This window comes from Pyxicephalus adspersus, chromosome 5, assembly GCF_032062135.1.
Source record: "Pyxicephalus adspersus chromosome 5, UCB_Pads_2.0, whole genome shotgun sequence".
Lineage (NCBI taxonomy): Eukaryota > Metazoa > Chordata > Amphibia > Anura > Pyxicephalidae > Pyxicephalus > Pyxicephalus adspersus.
The window spans coordinates 12,270,828-12,293,837 of record NC_092862.1 but is presented as its reverse complement, the minus strand read 5'-3'; the positions used below and the strand labels follow the sequence as shown (position 1 = coordinate 12,293,837).

General features: G+C 36.8%; 1 protein-coding gene across 1 annotated transcript in view; it reads left to right on the top strand.

Moving 5' to 3' along the window:
• Nucleotides 1–23,010, top strand: part of FER1L6 (fer-1 like family member 6) — a 113,930-nt gene that overhangs the window by 69,210 nt on the left and 21,710 nt on the right. The window contains exons 27-37 of the mRNA XM_072410662.1: nucleotides 1,058–1,183; nucleotides 6,406–6,454; nucleotides 7,180–7,319; nucleotides 8,037–8,168; nucleotides 10,261–10,389; nucleotides 10,837–10,964; nucleotides 17,007–17,177; nucleotides 18,320–18,474; nucleotides 19,580–19,722; nucleotides 20,540–20,628; nucleotides 22,763–22,861. Of these exons, the coding sequence (XP_072266763.1) occupies nucleotides 1,058–1,183; nucleotides 6,406–6,454; nucleotides 7,180–7,319; nucleotides 8,037–8,168; nucleotides 10,261–10,389; nucleotides 10,837–10,964; nucleotides 17,007–17,177; nucleotides 18,320–18,474; nucleotides 19,580–19,722; nucleotides 20,540–20,628; nucleotides 22,763–22,861 (1,361 nt within the window). The remainder of the gene's footprint in view (nucleotides 1–1,057; nucleotides 1,184–6,405; nucleotides 6,455–7,179; nucleotides 7,320–8,036; nucleotides 8,169–10,260; nucleotides 10,390–10,836; nucleotides 10,965–17,006; nucleotides 17,178–18,319; nucleotides 18,475–19,579; nucleotides 19,723–20,539; nucleotides 20,629–22,762; nucleotides 22,862–23,010) is intronic.

Here is a 23,010-nt window from a genome sequence, read left to right as displayed (position 1 = left end):
CAGGAGGTTCTCATTTGCCAGGCATCTTCTCAATGATTGCAGTTGTGGCTGCATTCATTGAGAAGAATGTGTGATCCCCGGGGAACTAAGATTAATTAACCTCTAGTGCCCCGGGGATCGTGGTGGAACTGCACAGTTCATCTGCAGTTCAGTTCCCACAGTCACGTGACTGGGAACCTTGTGGTCACAGCTGTGACTGCAGGCGATCCCCGGGGCAGTGGAGGTTAATTAACCTCACAAACAATTAATTAATCACAAACAAGGAGATTCCCAGGGCTGAATGCAGCTCTGGGAATCCTCCTGTTTTAATTTCCTCTTCCGATGGTTTTGCAAAATCGGTTTGCCAAAAGTTCGCTGGAACCATTGGAAGTTTGATGAAATTTTCATGAGAATGCCAGAGGCATTCTCACTCATCCCTAGTACTGGACATAAAAAAGAATGTTAAAATTAGGCTTGAAAGATTTATATTTGATTTATTAAAAGTATTGCTATTTGAATTTGGGCCTAATACTATTTCTAACAGAATATTGGACATTCAGTTCTGTCCTGCCATAACAGAACTATGTAGATACTGAGTCAAATTCATGGTGCTGTGGCTGCAAATTGTGCATAGTAACTGAAACCCCCTAAAAATTATATTGTCAAAATTGCGGGGGAGGTCAGGGGTACACATAAGAGCATGGTCCATTTACAAAATAACCCGTGGACTTAGTGGACTTATTAAGATGGACAGCAGCTAGCACATTCTCTGAAAAAGTCCCAGTAAGAATATTTACCTTCCATATCTTAGTAACATTTAACTAAACAGGCGACCAAAAGGTTTGTTGATTAGACTGTAATGAAACCTGTCTCGTGTTTTTCGGAATAGTTGAAGGCAGTAAATCGGAACCTATACATTTAGTTACTACCATAAGGATTGGTATGCACTCTGTAATATTATATGCTTATCTGATTAAGTGAACTGGTAGGACTGGTAAGTACCATATCGTACATGGTGTTTATTCTTTGCCAGATTTTGCCATGTATGTGTAAACCCCTATGTTTCTTCTTTGTGTAGGAATTAGTGAGAGGATCCACCAGGCGATCAACGAAGAGAAAGAAGAGGACGATAGCGGATGAATCTGCAGAAAATGTTATAGATTGGTGGTCAAAATACTACGCCTCCCTAGAGAAACAACAAAAGGTGAATTTTATATATGTGTACAGGGATAACCAAGGGTGGGATTTGAGATTATTTGCAATATGAATACAGGTTTCTGCAGACATTAAGCACATTCTAGCGAAAAAACCTATCCCCATGGCACACACACCAACCTTTTGCAGATGTTAGAGAAAAAAGACCTTATACCACCATATTTAACAAAAACAAAACAAACAAAACAAAAATTATTGTAATACTAACATAATATAATCTTCACATTATGAAATCCCACATAAACACATACATGTGGACTGAACTTTATCAATCAATGAATGTGTATGTTTAACATTACTTATATGTACATACAATTGCAAAAGTAAGTTTGAAAGCTTTACATGTTAACTGATATTATCCCGTCTTTCATCCTGCCTTTCAACCTCCCCTGAGGAAGCTTTCTGGCGAAACGCTTCTGACACTGGGACCGACTGAAATTGTTCTTGATTTCAAGACTGAGGATTTTACTGGTGCACTAATTGTATTGTATATAGTTACCTGAATAGTGGCTAATTCCCAGCACTGTATTATTTTGCTTCTTGGAATCTAGTAAACGTTTTATGGCTTTTTTAAGTCCCTCTTTGTCATGGTATTGGTTAAAATTTGTAATGCAATACTGAACCAAAAAAATCACAGCTGACCAGAGGCCCTAAGACCTAAGGTAGTTGGTGCCTCAGTCTACAATGATATCCTTCTCTAAGGGTTCCCTTCTTGCTAAGGGTTCCTTGAGCTGTGGCTAATTGACCTCCCATCTGGTGATGCCTCCATAGTTCCAGGTCTAACACCACTTTGTTGAACCTGTTGCACTACTCCTATCTGATCTTGAATGTTAAGGGAATTTTCCTAATGCCTCCCAGGGAATTTATTTGGTTCCTTGAGACCTGGAAATTATTTAAGAGCAAACCCTTTTGTACACTCTTTCTGCATTAAAGTACTGTCTGATCCCAAATTTTGCTTTTAGTCTTCCTTTGTGGTAAAAAGGATGGGAAAGACTGCAATTAATAGCCAGTTATATTCTTTGAATTTAGAAACACACGCAGCTTTAAAACTATTACATTTAAAGACTAATAAAATGATTAATATTAGAAGAATTTTTTTTTTTTTAATATAACAAGGATACATAACAAGGGAACAAAAACATAAAGGAAAGGGGGGGAAATGAACAAATAATTATAAATAATACAAATTGGCCAATAATGGCAACTGCAATTCCCATCTGAAATCAAGAGCTTATAAACATACAGGTATCAAAAGTGTACTTCATCGCAAGAACCCAAAATCAGTTGCTTCAAAACAAAAAAAAAAAAGAGAAAAACAAAAAGAATAGAGAAGAAGGAAAAGGAATAAGAGAGGAAAAAAGATAGACCAGAGATAGTCACAGTTGTGAAGTTGGGCGATTTGGACACATTAACACATTACAGAGAAAGTAGATCCCTATTGAAATCTCCAGGTAAATAATTAGCAATCCAAGGCATCCATACACTTTGGAAAGAATCAAAAGAATCATTCAGTTTAGCGTACAATAATTAATTAACAAAGTACCAATTCATTTTATTTTACACTTGTTTCACATTGGGGTTATTCGAGGACCAGGCCTTCGCCAAAAACCTCCGGCATTTTAGATAACATTAATGGAATACATCAGCCAACCTATGCAAAATTTTTATTATTAGATCATCAGACTTCTGACTTCCTCATGTGTCACAATTGACATTAATTAGGGTTTCTGCCTGGCTGTGAATTGTTGCGCTGAGGTGTGATAAATTAATGTAATAATGGAGATTGGATGAATCCTGGTATGCTGATGGCATATTCCACTAGATGTGCACTGGCTGCTTGTTACATTACGTCAGTGCAATATTGCCTAGCACGTGAGGTTTTTTATCTTTACAGTCTGGCCAATAGGTAGCAGAATGTTCAGTTGGTGCAAAGCTGGGGCCCGTTTTATCAGTAGGCACTGCAGGCTTGTCCTTGTGGGTGGCTCGGGCAAAGGCATACCTTTTCCATGTGTCCCTGGTCACAAATTGCTTATTTTCAATCTGTGATAATACTTTAGGACAAGTAAGACTCATTAAAACAAGGAACAGAGGCAGAGAACTGAGTGACAACTTGAATATTAAAATTCTCTCAGCACTGACTAACCTTTTTCCCAATAGTTAAAAGGGTATTTAAACCCTGCCGAAACTCACCTGTCCCCTTTCTGCTGCATTTGCTGCCATCTTCTTCCTTCTTCTCATCATTATAACAATTGCCATTTCATTTTTTACAAAATAATTGCAGATTTGCAAATAATAGCAAGGCATGACATTCCAGCTTAATTTTGTATTTTGCCTGTTTTATCCGTATTGGGTCAATCCCCATTATTAGAACACCAGCAGCGCATTCATTTATTACCTTCACAAATGCCATATTGTAACATAACACATAACAGCATAAAACCTAATGAAGTTACAGAAAAGTTTAAAACGTTCTCCATCTGCCCTGCTTTTAAAAGTTTCTATTAGAATGTCTGTAGTGGGAATAATTTACGAATAATTAAGTTACCTTCTCGGTGTAATTAAATGTGCAATTCATATTAAAAGCTATAACTGGAAAATGCCGGCATTATTTTGTGAAAGTATTTCTTCCTCTGCATTTAAGGATTAATTATTGCAATTTCCTTTGCAGCTTTTACATGAAAAATAAGCCTTGTTTTAATTAAGGTTTATAATGCTTATGTACTGGTAATTGTATATTGCTAAAATTCCTGATAATAAAGCTAAAGCACCACAATTGTTATTGTACAGAAACAGCACGATAAATATGTATGAAAATAGCTTCATAATGATGCTTGCTAAAGACATAATTTATTCTAGAATATTTAAATAATTTTTAGCCCAATAATATAAATATTTCATCTCTCCCAACTGAGCTGTATTTTCGAAAGGAAGAACTGTCCTTATTGCTCATATTAACCAAAATGGGCAATAAAGTCCATCAAAAGCTAGAATCTGACTTGAAGCTACCAGCAACAAGATTTAAATGATCGGTTTTCAGAATACCATTTTTTCAATGCTGCTCAAGGAGGAGGGCTACCAGCAGTGTCCCAGGTGATAATGCACCCCTTTATACCAATCAACAAAGGACTAGTGTTCAGTGGGGTGCTTTGCATGTGGAGGAATGTATGAAGGTTCCTCATTGGATGGCACCTCTCCCAAGTGAAGCGTATCACAAGAAAAACATCCTACCAACTGTGAAGCATGGCAGGGGAAATGTTATAGTTTGGAGTTACTTTGAGGCTTTAGGGTCTGGGTAGATTCCAGTAAATTTTAAAGTCAACTATAAATTATATATCATGTCAAAATGTGCTTAATTGTGAGTCCATCTATCCAAAGGTTTAGGTAAACTTGACATAAATAGATCAACACAATATTGATCAGAAAAATACTAGCAAGAAAAGGAAGTTTATGAACAGGTCCAGCCCAACCCCTGATTTAAATATACACAAATATTTACTAACTAAAGGCATTATGCATGTAGAAATGTTCAAACATTTTCCCAAGTCAGTATTAGACACTGGTGGGCACTTATGCAAAACAGACAGGAAGCCATTTCTGGTAAAGGGGGTAATACCAACAAATGCCCCCAAGGGTGTACTTACATTTTCTAGGATACACTATTATATCTATTTGTATTTTTTGTTGAATAACATTCAATTGGAAAAGCAATTTTCCTTTTTTGTTACATATCAAATAATGGTCATGATTTATTAAAGCTCTCCAAGAATGGAAAGGATACACTTTTATAAGTAAAGTTGGGTGATTCAGCAAACCTGGAATGGATCTGGCCCAAGATTCAAAACATTTGCATAGCAAATAGCAAAATTCCTTTGAAGAAATACATTCCAAGTTTGCTGGATCATCCAACTTCACTGATGAAAGTGTATCCTCTCCAGCCTTAGAGAGCTTTAATAAATCAATCCCAATGTGTGTATCTGTCGGCTATGTTTGAGTATGGATCTTATGTTGGCCTGTTATAGCTTCTGCTATTTATAATAGTTACCAACATTCATAGGGTATACAAACTTTTGACTGTAGATGTATTTCAACAGTATAATTAGCTTTTTGCTTTTATTTCCACTTCTTATTTTAATTATTGTTTTTAACCATTTGTTTCTGCTATAGTATAATAATGTTGCTTAGGTCCACACTATAGGCTTCAATGGGTGCAGTGCACAGGAACACGTATGCACTCCTAATCGAACCCTTCCAATACTAGGCCTGATTAATTAAAGCTCTCCAAGGCTGGAGAGATTCGGTGAAGCTGGCGATCCAAACCTGGAATTTATTTTTTCAAAGTAATTTGCTATTTGTTAAAATGTTTTAAATCCTCGACCAGATACATTCCAGGTTTTCTGGATCACCCAGCTTCACTGAAGAAAGTGTATTCTCTCCAGTCTTAGAGAGCTTTAATAAATCAGGCCCACTGATTGGTGAATGTAAGAATATAATCACAAACAATCAATGTCATTGACCAAATACTATAAATGGGCTCAGTGTAGTCACATATGGAGATCATATAAACAAAATAGTGCAGATCAAATCACTTAAATAAACCTTACAATCAACACTTGTTTGAATGAATTCTAAAAAAAATAAAATCTACACCTATTTATTACTTTTTAACCCCTATTTATCCTTAAAAAACACATAATAAACACTTTCCTACCCTTTATATTTTAGCTATTATTTTTCTCCTTTATTAATATTTATTTCTCTTCCTAATCATTTCCTTTATGCCAAATGAAAATAGAACCCGAAATTTGTTTTCTAGTGTCATTTCAAAGGTTACATTACGGACGTCAAAAGTCAAATGATAGAATATTATATATACTTTCGATTTAAATAGAACACTGATCAAACCAGTTTATATCCTTTTGTCTTTAGATACCCAAATATTACCATTTTTTTTTACATTGGATTAAATTAGAAAATAAAGAATAAACTTTTACCATATACATTTTATTTCAATTGAAAAACATGAAGTTAAAGTAAACACTGACTCATTTGTGAATAAAAACTTTATTAGATGCCAATACGGCCAAAACTAAACTATTGCCAAATGAAGAGGCCAATAGTGGAACTTTGAAAGTTTTTTTTAGGGATACAGATACGGGAGATAAAATGATAAAACTGTGTTTTATTAGAAAATTCCTTTTTTGTATTCTCTAGATGAAGGCTGATGCAACACCAGCAGAAGCGCCCCCTCCAGCAGAGGAACGTGAGTATTTCAGCGGTAGTCACAGATTAGTAAGAGCAATGATAGATGTCTTCGATATAAGGCCCTCTCCCTACAGGTATTTGTGGTGGAAATTCACGATTCCAGAATCTTATCTGACCACAGGGATGGTTATAAGATCTTTTTGGTGATGTCACTAGTACCCAGACCTTGTAATTTTGGTTTTTATGTGGTTTAAATGGTCAAAAATATTTTCTAAATAATAACAAATGATTTCTAAGAAATCCAAACCTGGTTTGCTAGGTCACCCAAGTTCTCCCATGATAGCCTATCTCCAGTCTTGCTCCAGTCTTGGAGAGCTTTGATAAATCAGGCTCATAGTATGGTGTGCCAAGTTGATCAAAAATTGGAGATAAGGATGTGATTTTCACAAAATTGGAAAAATTTGGAAAAACTAGGCTAATCTTCACCATGCTGTAAATTTACATATCTTGCTATGCAAACACACTGAACAAGATCAGGAACAATGAAGGGGTCAGGAGGACATCTGGGAACATATTCTAATTAAATAAAAAAATAATACTTTTTAACTTTTATGTAAAGGTTAGTACTTGGGACATATTCCTACATTCTTCTCTCATCATCACCTATTTCTGAATCAGTTATCAGTTACGTTATCCAAAATAACGTTAGACTCAAAAATTCCCGTTGTTATTGAATGTTTGCCCCAGTTTTCCATATAAATACTAATGTTTGTTTCCATACAGCTACAAAGCCATCCAAGTCGAAAGGTCATGTAATGTTGCTTGTTGATGAACACGACAAGAAGAAGAGAGATGCCAAAAAAGCACTGGATGTGATTAAATCAAAACCAAAAGAAGAAGGACCGAAACTTGCCACACTTCAGGTATTTCCTGTACTACTATAAACAAATATTTTCTATAGTGTACAAAGGCAGAGCTCCTCATAGCTGGTGATGTACAAATGAGCTGATCTCCTATAAAGATCGACCACAAACAAATGGGTGTCTGAGTCTTTCCAACTAGAAGCAAATTGGGGATTGTTGGGGATCGGTTGTCTGTGCTCACCTCATTTCATTAATCACGGCCAACACATAATCAAGGTCTGCTATTGGGCTGATAGGATCATGATTCACCTATGGCAATTGTCATATAGATGCTCACATGGGTCCTATTTTATATCAAAATCAAAAGATTCCATTACCATAGTTAGTGAATCTTAACTCAAAAAAGTAAACATTTGTTATCTTAGGCCGTGTACACACAATAATTGTCGTTGGAAAGGAATCCAATGCCTTTCTGCTTTATGGAGAGGGAAGAACGATGGAGCAGCACCCCGCTCTCTCCCCTTTCTTTGTATCACAATCATTCGTTGTTTGTGGATCCACCATTTAGGAACTATGTCTGATGAAAGCTGTGCACACACGAGCTTCTCGTCCAATACCAGCCCTGAGGCGATAATCAGACCAGAACTATCTGACATGTGTATGTAACCCTATGGTGAACATGAATGTGTCATGATGGTGGATTTGGAAGCTGATGAGCTTTCTTTATCATAATTTTCTGCCAAAATATTGCCAATATCCTCATGCTTCTATTCTCAGATATATGACGGAGAACTGGAGAGCGAATATAAGAACTTTGAAGACTGGGTCAGAACCTTTGAACTTCTGAGAGGCAAAGCCAATGATGAAGATCACAGCGTCCATGATGATAGAATTGTTGGTAAATTCAAAGTAAGTCATTAATGATTTGTCTGAAGTCACAGAGTGATTGCTAACATAAAACATGTCCTACCTGAAAAAGTGTGCCAGTCATTTTAATTTTTTTGTGTTTGTGTGAGTTCCCTTTCGAGTTCTTTGGTTTCCATCTTCTGTTCAGTTTGAAAGAAAAAAGTTCCAAATCAACCCAAAATAAATTATTATTTTTTTGTGTCCACCTGGGAGTTTTAGGTGTCTTCACCCACATGTTTGTTCCAACACCTCCTGTTGCATTCCTATCCACCTGGGAGTCTTGAAGGCCCCCTATCATCTTAGCATAGAAAATAGCACCCTCCTATAATGGGTGGAGCAATGCAAAGATCTCAAGATTTTATCACATTCCCTATTTTGTGTTGCAAAGTGTAACCAGAACAAGTTAAAAAATGTTCATACTAAAGAAATGTTGGGAAAGTTGGTGTCGCCTTCTCTCAGCAGATATATTTATTCCAATTTTGTAAAATTAAAGGGAAAAATAGAACCCTTACATGCTTAGTTTAGTACCTCCCTACAGTACAATAGTGCCCCTTTTTATTGGTGATCCTACTGGATGTTACTGGAAATTTTCATGCACACTTGTTGCACATTGGTGGTCATTAGAGCATCCGCTTATGTTGGTGGTCATTAGTTAAGTGTTGCTTTCATCCTTTGTAGTGCCTTAGTCATTTTAGTATCCCTTTACACTGGTGGCCAGCAGCAACATGTCCCTTATTGGTGGTCAGTGCTGAAGTTCCCTTTTATGTGGTGGTCAATGATGAAATGCCCCTTTATATGGTAGTCATTGGTGTGCCCATTAACACTGGTGGTCATTGGATATGTATTATCTTATGTTGCTTCTCAGTCTGTCAAAGTGCCCTCATACCGGTGTTAGATAATATCCCCTTTTTTGGTGGGCAGCTTAGTGCTCTCCTGATGTTGGAGCTTAGTGTGACTCCTATTACATACAGGTTAGTGCTGATGTGCAGATTTACCTATAGCAAGCCCCTGCTCAGCCTCCGGATGATGGTGTCTGTTGAAGGGCTGGCGAAGGACCAGGAGCCCACAGATAAATCAGTACAGGAATTACCAGGAAATCCAGAAAACACTAATCCTAAAACCCCGTCCTACTGCGAGCACAGCCACCGGAGGGAATAGGCCGAGCATGCCCTGCTGTGGTGGGGCACTGCCTGGGATTTTAGGCTCAAAGAGCGCCTCCTAATATTTTCATTGTTAGATAAAGATAAAAAATATTGATATCAATGGCTCGGTACTCCATGCCTCCATCTCTAGCTTTGCAGAAGAACGACAGTGCCAGGTTCTGCCAGACAGGGTATAACTCTACCCGGCAGTGCCTAAATGCCGGTTTGGTCTTCCCAGACCTAGGACACCAGGCAGCAGTCACAGGATATGTGCCCCTCTGGGCTCTGATCTAAAAATGTCCAAATAAATATTGAACTTACAGGTTTAACACTACCTGATGATTTAAATTACTATGGCCACATCCCTTAAACAAGTAAATCGCATATATGGTGAATAACAGGTAGATTGGACTTTTTAAGCCAAAAACATGTTATAGATACTTTTTAACATAACATTAAAAACTTTTTTTTATTAAATATTATTAAAAAGCAGAATTAAGCATAAAAACAAATATATAAACAATATACATCAATAGTGATATCCTTAAAGTATACCAATTTTGGAATAATCCAAAATCTACACGTTTTGCCATGCCCTTTTGCTTTACAGGACCTTGAATTGTGAATTGTGTTCCGGGGAGAAGAACCTCTTGAAAAGAGAACATCCATAACATGTGTTTGGCTTTAAAAGTCATATCTACTGGTTATTCACCATATTTGCAAACTTACAGGTTTTATTTTTTAGGTAATTTAGATTTTTTTTCCATGCGCAAAAGACCTGGTATGTTTACTAGTTATAATTCACAGTAAGGGGACTTCCTGTAGGTTTGGGATAGCTCAGTGCCACATTGGTAAATCCTGAGCACTTCTGAGTACAGTGACACTAAACGAAGGAAATGAAGGAATTATAAATAAATGAATACACTATGTAATAATGTCTTTTCTTCCCCAAGGGCTCGTTCTGCATTTATAGGAGCATGGATGATTTATCCAGCTCTATGGATAGTCGGCAGCTGAAAATCACCCAGGGGATTCCACCAAATCACTCCATAAAAGTCCTCATCCGTGTCTATATTGTGGCTGTGAGTATTCTTTGACATATTTTCAAAATGTTTATGTTAATGAAAGAAAATTTAAAACAACATTTAGGTATCTAAGCTCTACATTACAGAATCTTAGGGCTTGTTTTGACGAGCTTTGTGCTTGTGGATCCACATCATTATAAGTTCATGCAGAATTTATTGCTAGTTGCAATTGACCTTCTGCCAGGCATTCAACCCGCTTCAAATGAGTTTTGCTTATGGACGTGGACTGGGAAATTAGTTTAGCTTACCCTAAAACCAGCCATGTCTGTACAAGTCCAGTGAAAGCATCATGAGAAATCTTCTGAATCGATATATATATATATATATATATATATATATATATATATATATATATATATATATATATAAATTATTTAATGCTGAGAGTTTCTCGTAAACTTTTATTATTTTCACAAATATTCATTTATGTTCTCTTAATAACAGGGAAATAATCTGAGCCCAGCAGATCCAGATGGAAAATCTGATCCATACATTGTGTTACGATTGGGGAAGACTGAAATAAAAGATCGGGACAATTATATCCCCAAACAACTGAATCCAGTGTTTGGAAGGTAACATGAATCTGAACCTTAACGTTATCAGAGTTATGCATGAGATTTTGATGAGATTCTAGCATGGTATGGAGGGGCTACTGCTCTGTAAGACAGCGATAACTTTCCAAAAGTATCTTAACTCTCTGCAGAACTCTTGAAAAGTCATATGTAGACAATGCAAAGAATTTAAAAATATAAACAATTATTTAGACTAACTGTATGCAAAATCTCAGCAATATGGGACTATGCATAGAGCAGCTGTGATCACAACACAAAGTTAAGTCTATATTGGAATCCATTCTTAGGCTAGGTACACACGTGCAATAATTGCCATTAGAAAATGAATGACTAACGAGTGATCAAGATTTATTGACAAATATTTTGAACGATTGTATTGTGAACAAATTTGTACATGCTGAAACGATACGATCATTCAAAAACAATCAATAATGTACACACACTATATACACTGGATCGTTTGAACGATGCAGAAAGTGACGTGTACCGGTGAAAGTGTATCACAGAACAATCCACGATCACTGAACGACCGTATACACAATAGATAGCGAACCCAATCAGATCCTCCGGGTAGGTCGTTCATTTCCATCAACATTCCTTGTTCATTGGTGACGTTGGCCTCTCGTTGTGCACTTTTTTTTGTTAACAGTTATTGGTTGTTAGTTGTTCATTTCCAGCGATAATTATTGCACATGTGTACGTTACCTTACTCTGGGAATCTGTAGTCTATTCATATGTGGCCCCACTCAGGTATCAATTCTGATAAGGCAAGGAAAAGGTTTGTGCGTTAACAAGCATTAGAAGGACTTACTATTGCTTGCAAAGATTGTCCACCAGGGTTGTACATCTCTACATCTCTGGATTCAGGACAATCCTATTGGCTTGATTTACTAAAGGCATATTTGCTGTTCACATAGTAAAGTAAATTATATCTCTGCTGACTTTAATCCTCAAATCACATGCAAGTAAAAACCCTACTTTTAGATTTCCTTATAGGTCATTGAGTATTCTTAGCATTGTGAACTATGACTACATTCATCAAACTAAGTGAATTATCCCTTACAAATTTATCTTGGTAAGTGAACAGCCTTTAATAGATCACCCTCATTACACCCATTGGAAAGCAAATGTAAAGCTTTCTTCTCTGTGGTTGCAATATTATTACAAAAAAGCATGATAAAGAAAAAACTGTAACCAGGACGAAGGCAGACATTGCCACCTTTCCAAGTAATCATAATGCAGAGAACAACTATAGGGCTGACATCGAGACAAGCAGAGGAACACACCATTGAAGTATAAATCTGTATATTGTCTTTCCTGCTGCACTCCTTGTAATTCAATTCAGTCAGTTATGCCAGACCACAACCTAGGTCAGTGACTTCAATTTTATATATATATCTTTTAATCCCCGGGTGTCTAAGCTATATGGAAATCCAATCACTAAAATGTGATTTTGGTTTTTAGTATTAATAAATCTGCAGCTTTGCCTGAAATAAAAGTTCCACTCCATTTCCCAGTATTAGTATTTCTGTGCATGATAATACAGGTTCAGCAGATCCAAGGACTTATGGTTGTAATAAATAAATTGAATTACATTTTAATTAATATAAAACTGGAATGAGACTGCCTTTGTTTTACCTTTAGAGCTGAGCAAATTGAAATGTATAAAAAATAAAGATGATATAGTTACTTAGGTATTTAGGTTGACAAAAAGAGTCCATCAAGTTCAAATGCTAGGAGAAAAATATGCTAGAAGCCAGCATATTCCAGATAAAACCATATTTGCACAATGGATCCAGAGGAAGGTAAAGAAACCCTGGTTCAATTTACTCCAACAGGGCAAAACATGTATTCCTGATCCCGTCAGGCAAGCTGATGTAATCATACTGATAATAATTAATTTTATTATAATATATATCTCTGCATATTATTCATCAAGGAATATATAAATGATAAACTGAAGTTATTTTAAAAAATATTGTATTATATAGAATTATCTTAAATACTGGAATGCTTCCTATCAGACTCCTGTAACCCTTTGCATAGCAACACACCCAAAACTAGAAGGGCCAGTGCTCTGAAGTCAGTCAATTACATTGTGTAGAATTGTCCTTTAAAAATGCTTACAAGAGGACGTAGAAGAATAATACATTTTGCATGCTGCTTCTTTTTCATACGTTCACAGGTTAAAAGCTAAAGAAAAGTGAGGTCACCGATCTGGCTCCACTGAATGGCAGGGATACTGGAATTACAAGACTGGCAGAACACAATTGCAAAAAGAGTTTTTTAAATTGTATATTAAGTTATTTGCTAGGCATTTAGGTTTATTGTACTCAGAAAAAGTTTGAACTGAATTATGTTCATTAGTGCCTTACAATCTTTACAAAAGTTGTTCTTAAAGGAATAGTCTATTGACTGAATTGGAAGTACCTGGCAAATTACTGTTTTTTTCTGGCATAAGAGTGTTGATTGCATACTTGGTTAAAGTTTGTTGAAACGTGATCCCAATAAACAAAAACCCTGTGCTCGAAAAATAAGTTTAATTGCAAAAACACCATACAAAAAACTTGCACTGGGGTACTATTGTGATCCCTCTTTTAAAGAGGAAGGGCCACACAGTTTCCCCAGACCCCCCGGGGCAAGGCTCCTGATGGGGGCTGGGTACTAAGGCCATCCAGCCAAATCTGGAATGGACCTACTAGCCCATCTGACCAAAGTCAGACAGGGTCCTTTTCTCTATGGGACTGCATTGGCAGTCCCAACAGATACTAGGCTGGGAGCTCTCTCGGAGAGAGCTTCTTAGTAAGGGAGAGTACCTGACCATAAGGCCAAAGTATTCTTCGAGACTTCAGGGCTAACCCATAAGGGAGTAGCATCCTCCATCAAAGTGTTACACAAATACCACACCGGTGACTGTGACAAACAGAAAAAAACATATAAAATAAGTGCTCAGTGCATAACACACTGGGCAAGGATTAAAAATTGCCCATCTGCACTACCTGCAGCTAATTCAGAATGAAAGCGAAGTGCTAAATCAGCATGTGACGTGCCTGTGTACCAAAAATCATCAGTGGGTTACCCAAGGTGATTTTAGAGTACCCCTGGTTCGCCACTCCAGGGAGACGACACTAAGCGAGATTCGGCCCGCTCCCAAGACCTGAGGGCCAGGCCAAGGGTTCCCCGTCCTGACCAGTGGGACAGACCACTATCTGGGAGGTCCTTAATAGGGCAGACCCCATGGTTCTCCCTGGTGGACGCTAACCAGAGGAATTAGCATAGAGCGGCCCCTTACAGAGCATCACCATCTAGTTGTCCATCCTAGCAGGCGTACTAGTCCACTGTATTCCGGCCAGGAATACAGCGCCGTTCCTCTCCTGCACACTGGAAGGATTAGGTACTACACTTGATCTTAGCCAAAAGGCCGAGAAGAGATACTTGGTTAAAGTGTATGTTCAGATAAAGACATTGTAGTTTTGTATAAAGCAATCTGCTTTATTTGCTATCTGCTCCATGTTAGGAAGATTTCCTTTACTTGCCCTAAAGATGAACAGGAAATGAAAGGGAATCTCACCAATGTAAGAACATTTTCAATCCAGAGAGTTGTTTTTGGAACAGGTTTACCAATTGGATGATATTCCTGCAGCTATTGCTTTGATGACAACTCAAAATGTTGGCATTCCTTTTAGTTTTTGTGGCAATGGTCACCAAGGAAAATAAAGTGGATGGATCTCATCTATCCTGCTCTACTTTGCCCAAAATGTAAAAAAAATCTCTTTATACACACTTTATTACAAGCAATTATCATTAAAAAAACAACTTAATGCTTAGATTTTGCTTGCACATTTATCCAGTCTGCTTCTTTTCCAGTGTTTTTTTTCTGATATGTCCCGAATACCAGATTCCATAAGTGTGGTTCTCTTTCATCAAACTCACATTTGGACTAAGTGCTTAACTAATATTAATGTAACATACGCTGGTTATTGTAATTAAAATTAGATGTTTGTTTACACAAGCTGACTGTAATTCCAATTTATAAGATAACGTGGCAGATAAATTCTGGTCAAGTGATTTAATGGCTATCACAGATGGGGCCCCATCTCTGTTTATCTTCGGTCTGGTGGCCAAGTAATACTGGATTAATTACAGAAGGTTTGTGCTTTTCTCATTAATTTCTGGAGTCATTGCTCATAAATAAACACAACAATAAAACATATTATCCATACTAAATTTTGCAGTAATCCAGCATAGGAGAAAACTGATTAGTTTATAGGTTTGCCAACACTAGTGCAATTTTAAATCTGGGGAAGGGTGTTATAATTATGTAATTGCTCACCTTTCCCAGAAAATAATAATTTTAAATGCAAGGTTTGACAATTAGAAGGTGACACAGCCTCCATTCTGGGTCATAAACGCAATGGGCCTGATTTATTAATTGCTCTCCGAAGCTGGAGAGGATGCACTTTCATCAGTGAAGCTGGATGATCCAGCAAACCTGGAATAAATCTACAACATTTGCAGCAAATAGCAAATTACTTTGAAGAACCATTCCAGGTTTGCTGGATCACCCAGCTAAACTGATCAAAGTTTATCCTTTCCAGCCTTCAAGGGCTTTATTAAATAGGCCCATTTTACTTATAGGGAAAGGTATCTACTGAGCTTTTTCCAGCTTCAGTTTCAGAAATCAAAGTGGTAACACCATGTAAGGACCATTCAGAAATAGGGATTGATCTACTGAAGGAATATAGGCTGTTCACGTAGCACAGTGAATTATCCCCCTTAGTTAATAAGGCGTCTAGTCTTAGCTTAGTCTAATTACATATCTTTTTCTTAGTCTCCTGACTTTACCCATCCAGTAAGGTGCAGGGAAATATCCTGTTTTTCAGATTTCCATGTGATTGAATATTTTTTGCAAAGTGAACTTTTACCACATTCACCAAGTCAAGTGAATTATTCCTTTGCAAAGTAGTAACTTACAGTATCTTGGTAAGGTTTCTCCTTGTTCCATTTTGGATTTAAAGAGGAACTAATCTCAAAAGTCATCCAAAACAAACATAATCCACTTACCGGTACCTTCAATCCCGCAGAGCAGCCGATCGGTCCAGAGGTTTCTTCCATCGGGTCCCGTGTCATCCCAGCATCTGTCTTCAAGCTGGCGCTCCGGGCGCCGGCAACTTTGCCTCTTCTTTCGGGTTCTTCTTCCTACGTCACCTGACCCAGGCACGTCAGCTGACTGTGCATGCGTGAGATCCACATTTTTTGTTTCCCTTTTGACAAAAGGGCTTCTTCTGCGCATGCTCGGGCATGCAGAGAAGGAGCACCCAAGAGCCTCCCGCATGATGTAAGTATCCAGGGAGGCTCTGCGCTCCCATTCTAAGCGATAGAGAATTAGGGGTGTTGCTGCACCCTTTTTTTTTTAAAAAAAGGGTGTTGCGTTTAAATAAACAAACAGGATTTTTACCTTACATAATTAAGTTGTCTACCCTTTTATGTAAAGTGAAAATGCAAATTTAGTTTTGTGGCTTCCTAGTTTATGAAATATCACCTTCACTAATATTATATGACTGGACATTTCACCCACGTGGGTATTTCCTGTCTCCTTCTTCTCCTGATGAAGTGCTCTGCTTGAAATGCATTGAGACCAAAGCATAGTCAATAACTAGTATTCAAGTGAAGAATCTGATTTTTGTTTTGAACTTTGAGATTTTCATATTTCATGTATAGACTTATTTATTAATTAATTATAATTATTTAGCACATAGATTTATACAATTCTTAAGAAGTATAGTATAAGTACAGTGTTGTTTTTATGTTGTTATATGTTTTCAAGAGTTTATGAATAAAAAGTACAATGTTTTATGTTAAAATAAAGTACTGTATATTACATATGTTTACCCAGTGCCTATCATACCTTGACAGTGACACTTTTTGTTTCTTTTTGATATGGTCACTTTGGCACTAAAGTGTAAAAAATATTTGGTATACAATAGAATTTCCATTTTCCTATCTGTACATATAACAAGCTACTTCTATTCTGTCACTCAGGTCATTTGAAATTCAAGCAACTTTCCCAAGGGAATCTCTGTTAACTATCTTGATCTATGACTACGATCTGATCGGGAGCGACGACCTCATTGGAGAAACAAAAATAGATTTGGAGAATCGCTTCTACAGCCGACACCGCGGGACCTGCGGCTTACAGAGTCAATATGAAATGTAAGATCTTTGCCCAGTACAACAAATGTTTAAATTGGATAGATTGGATACATGTAGTAGATTCTAAACTCTGACACAAATTTACAAGGAAGAGACAGAGGGAGCAAAAACAATGCTACCATAGTTATATTATACTTCAACTATATATAATTAAAAAATCAGTAGCTTCAGGATTTGTGGCTGTTGTGTCCATGTAAGCTCTATGTGAACATATTGTTTTTTAAAAAAATTAAAAAACTAATTAAACATAAAAATTGAAAGAAAAATAAATCTACTTTTTATAGACATTTACTATTTGCCTCTCTTTGTACATCTCTACATTGGAATCAAATTAAAACTCCTGTCCTTTTCTTTCAAATCCCTCTGATACAAAAATACTCTTTTGGCTGCTCTCTTTGCTCCTAATGACCTACTAATGACTTCCTCACTCATAACCTTTTCACACCAACGACTCCAAGACTTTTCTGGAGCTGCCCTTACTATCTGGAACTCCATTCCACATTCTTTTTGGCTTGTTCCTAATTTCTGCACATTTAAAAGAGCCCTTTAAACCCTTCTTTTCAAACTTGCCTAACGGTCTTCTTCTGTCTCGAAAAACCCTCACTACTTCCCACCACTACATATCTCCCCTCCTATTGTGTACTACTCTACCCCCTCTCTTCGGGGCAGGGTCCTCTCCTCCTCCTGTGTCACTGTCTGTATCTGTCTGTCATTTGCAACCCCAATTTAATGTACAGCGCATGCGTAATATGTTGGCGCTATAAAAAACCTGTTTATTAATATTAGTAATAATAATTTGCTGGAGTGCATTCTTTAAAAAGGTTTTCAAATGGTTAGCTACTCCTCTGATCCCCTTTTCACCTGATGTGCATATCTGGCACCCCATCACTGTTCTACACCCCCAAAGTTTAGTATTACCCCCCGCTCAGAAAATAATTTATGTTATAAGACCAAACGTGTTGGTTCTTTATAAACAAAGCTTGATAATAAAAATGTTTTTTCCTTTGTATATTTACATTGTATTGTATGCACTGTGCATAATGATCAGGCCGGTTGATAACCCTTCCCTCTCTGGCTACATGACTTCTCAACCCACATTTAATATAACATAAATTAAACTTTTTATTTGGCTTTCATTCTAGAGAAGGATATAATGCTTGGAGAGACAGCACCAAACCCACAGAAATACTCACTAAACTGTGCAAAGACAACAATTTAAGTGCCCCGGTGTTCAGCCCTGGACAAATACAGATTGGAAGCAAAGTCTTTAATGGAAAAACTGTGTTTGAGCAAGACGGTATGTAAGAAATAAATGGACATATTGTACATATAATATACTTTTAAAGCAGAACTTTCCAAATTAAAAAATTGCAGCCAGGCAGATTCTTTACCGAAAAATGGACAGGCATGTCCCAACAACAAGAAATAAGTTTTCCTTAATTTTAAATTGAACTCATCTGTCCTTGCTCCAGCATGTGTCATCTTCACCTGTTTGTCTTTAGGAAGTCAGGTCTTCAGTCAACTTTATTGGCCTGGCTGGCATAATTCCAGGAGTTCATTCATTCTCAGGACATCCTGGCATCCCACAATGAGCTGTGCATGAGAATATTACAAGAAGATTGCCAAGTTGGACATTACCCGTTCCTTCTACAATAAACAACCTGACAGTTTTTAATTTTTATATGTGCATTCCACAAAAATTCACAGAGATTGTAGAGTTCATTGGACCCTTACTAGTTTTTTCCATTACAAAACCTATATCTGCCAAAAATATAGTTTTTAGATTTGGGTAGAGTAAGAAAGACTAGGAATGATCTTTATTTCTGTCTGTTACCACTTTGGTCACTGTCCCTGTGATTCCCCGGTAAGGGAATCATAGGAACATGTGGCTGGAAGGCACAAGATTCTAAGTTTAAATATTGCTGTTTTCCAAAGGTAACAAATGGAGAGAAAAGGGAAACCTCTATCAGATCTTTCAAACATTTCTGTGCTCCTATCTGGAGATTACTTCTTTCTATACTTACTCACATCTTGTGTATGAAAACACATAATCTTCCCAAAAAGGTTGCAGACAGCAATACATGCTTGGGAAATGTTTGGATTGGGAAATGTTTAGGATCCTTACTAGCTCTTAATGTTTTTTGGTGTCTCCATTGAATAGGTTTTCTATCTTAATTTTTTTTTCACCAAGAAGTCAAAGAAAAACTGATATCCCCACTGCTCCCAAAACCAGGGTTCAATTTTTAGTGGGAATGATGGCCACATGGTAGGTCAGTTTTACAATACCTAGAAATATGTTTGAGAAAGTAGCAGCTTGCAAAGGGTTAAACTATAATGCATGTCACACATGCTGAGATAATTAGAACATAAACCTTATTTTCATTTTATAATCTGTTTGATAGATGAGCAAGTAGAATCATATGAGCACCTGGCACTGAAGGTTCTTCATTCTTGGCAAGAGATCCCTGGCATTGGATGTAAACTTGTTCCAGAACACATCGAAACCCGACCATTGTATCACAGGGATAAGCCAGGAATTGAGCAGGTATGTAGTGAATGATATACGTCTCATTACCCACTCTACTTAAAGCAAAGGATAGGCTTTATATAGTTTCATTAAAAATATATTTCTTTAAATTGATATAAGTCATTATCCCTGGTATGTCAAACAAATAGCAAATGACTTTTAGGAAATCCATTCCAGGTTTGGAGAGCCTTAATAAATCAGCCCCATTGAAAGCACAACAACCTCCATCCTATGTAGAAGCTCTGAAAAAGTCATTTTGTTACCCTTAAGTCTAACTGTACATTCACTCATTTAACTAACCTCTAGTGCCCCGGGGATCGGACACTCTTCTCAATGAATGCAGTCACAGCTGCAATCATTCAGAAGATGCCTGGCACAGTAGTCCCGCCTGACATTGTAATATAAGTATCTCTTACAAATGATACATTTGCATTTGCATGATGCAGCCCTGGAAATCCTACTGTTTGGCAAGAGCTCTACCTCTCAGCGAATCACATATAACTGCTTATAATAGCGTATATCAAAAAAAAAATTTCCCAATTTCATTTATACTCAATTATTTCTGTAAATGTTTTGTCCTTCATATGGGACTTTCTTTAATTAATATACTTTGTAAATAATAAGTCATTTTTTTTGGTACTTCTTCCCACATTCTAATTACTTACAGTATGAGTGTCTGACTCTTGTTATAATAGTTCTGAAAATGTATTTCATTATCTTGTATTCTCTGTCTTTAGATTTTATTTATAAATTTTTCATTGTAAAAAATTGTAGAAAAAACCTCATATAAATAATTGTCAAAAAAAACAAAGAAGTGTAAGTGTTTGTTCTCCAGGGTCGGATACAAATGTGGATCGACATGTTTCCAACAGACTTGCCACTTCCTGGTCCTCCGGTGGATATCTCCCCTCGTAAGCCCAAAGGGTAATTACTTGACCAATTATTATCCACTTATGTTTGTTTTCACTCCGTAATTTTAGTCTTTATTCTCAAACTCTACTGCACACTATAAATGCTTGTGCACAATATAATGCAATACGGAAAAAGTAATTGATGCAGGACTGATGCAGGCATAGAAAATCACTTTACATTTTTATAAAAACAGAAATTTTATTTTACATTACAATAAATAATTAAATGTAGATTAAAACATGAAAAAAAAAAATTTGGTGACATAATCTCAACCATTTTTCAATGCGTTTCATAGACAAAGTCCACTTCCTCAGGAACTCGAATTGAGATTTCACCAATGCTTCTCAAAAAGCTACATTCCCCTCAATATTGACAGCTCGCATAAATCGAGGTGCAAGCAAAGTTAGCAATCAAGTCTAGATAGAACAATATATATTGATCAATTGGCCTTTTGATATCCTATCTCTCTTTCATTCATCATCAGTATAATCTGCATCAAGTTTCTCCTATAACACTTGATGTTGGAAAAATTCTTATCCTTCTTGTTTGATATGGATCAAAACATTACAATACTTCTATGGACCCAGCATCTCCTAAATTATTAAATAGTATTTTGCAAACTTAGTTTGTATCTCTGCAGCTGATTGAGTTCCTGCATCGCCCACACATAGGGAGCTTCTAGAGATGATTGATGTGCACATAAATCTTACCTTGGATTTAAATTCTGCTAAAAATTAAAGTGTTTGTGCACAATGTAAGAGGAAAATTATTAAAAGTTATTGTAATTCTTACTGGGCATATGGCCGTCTTACATTTTTAAGTGCACTGGGGTCAGGACCAACCTGGGGAGCCCAATCCAACTTACCTTTGGGTTTTCTTCTCATTCAGAAGCAGGAAAACCTCTTCTCCAACCTTTGTTGACCATGACATATGTCAAGCACAGCTGAGCATAAAGTAGTTTCTTTAGGTATTGCAGGAGAAACAAAGGCTAGGGGTAATAAGGTAATTTGTGGCAGACAAGGGTCTTCTCTCTGTGTTCTGGACATCATGGAAGATCAGAATGTGGGAATAATTTCAACTCATTTCAACCAGAGAAATCTTCATGGATGGATTAAAGAGAACCTTCTTTTCAGCCACACGTACATTGAGCTGAATAAGCTCTTCATGTCCCCAAGTGACAGTGCTGGGTATCTTAAAAGCTAATTATTAAGCACAAGTTCTGGCACATACATAGTACCAGATATTTTTTTTTTATGGGGGGAATGAAACGAAGGGGGTGGACTTAATGGTTGGAACTCAAAAAATGAAGATTCATTATTTTACAAGTAACATTTAGAAATAGTATTTGTGTCCAAGCACGACCCTGAAAAATCTACCTCCGCTCTACTAAGATAACCTCTACATAAAAACCTGGTGCGGATCAAGACATGGTAAGTCAGTAACAGCGGAAATGATCAGCTGTAGGGAGACCACAGGAGATTAGTTCTTCAGGCAACTCTGGTGACCAGTTCCTTGTTTCCTTCTTGGTTTTTTTGGTCATGGCTTCCAAAGTTCATGTCTTTATGTCAACCTAATGCTTTGCTATGCGTGGGAAAAGCACAGGTTTAATGTGCTTTCCTGATGTTTTAGTACAATATATGTTCATTACTAGAAACCTGACGAGAGCAAAATGGGGATTGCTATTGCTGACTTAATTTAAAAAATATTAGTTAACTTGCTGTCATAGTCTTCAATACTTTGCTGACCTGAAAAGCAAGCAGATTGGAAAGTCAGAGTGAAATCAGAACCCCTAAATTGCATTCCTATTCTGATCAGCAGTTTAGTAAATAAAAAATCAGGCAATTAGCAATTCTTAAAAAAAAATATTTAGAGACACTTTTGTCCTATTGTACTATATACATTGCCCTTTAGCAAAATGCAAAATTTCAGAAGTTGATGCATCTTACGTGTACCCTTCTGCAAAGGAAGCAAGGGCTCGGTTTTTAGTTTATTGTCCCTTGAGGTAGGTCATTTTTTCAAACTTTGAAAAAAAAGATATTAGCTACTTATAGTATATATACTGTTAAATATATTTTTTGCATTTTCAGGGGTCCACTCCTTAAATGTTTCCATGTTCTCTCATATTTCTCATAATTTTATTTTGTAGATATGAATTAAGGATAATCATTTGGAACACAGAGGATGTGATTCTGGAGGATGAGAACATTTTCACTGGCCAGAAATCCAGCGACATCTATGTCAAAGGGTAGGTTGGTATCCAAAGTGTGTTTGATATTTATTCAGTTTTCTCACAATTCTTTTGTAATGTTTCTGTATGTAGGTTTTACAAATTGGATAGACTTTAAATTTACAGATAGACTTTATATATTGCTGCCAAGTTGACGGTCCTTTCAA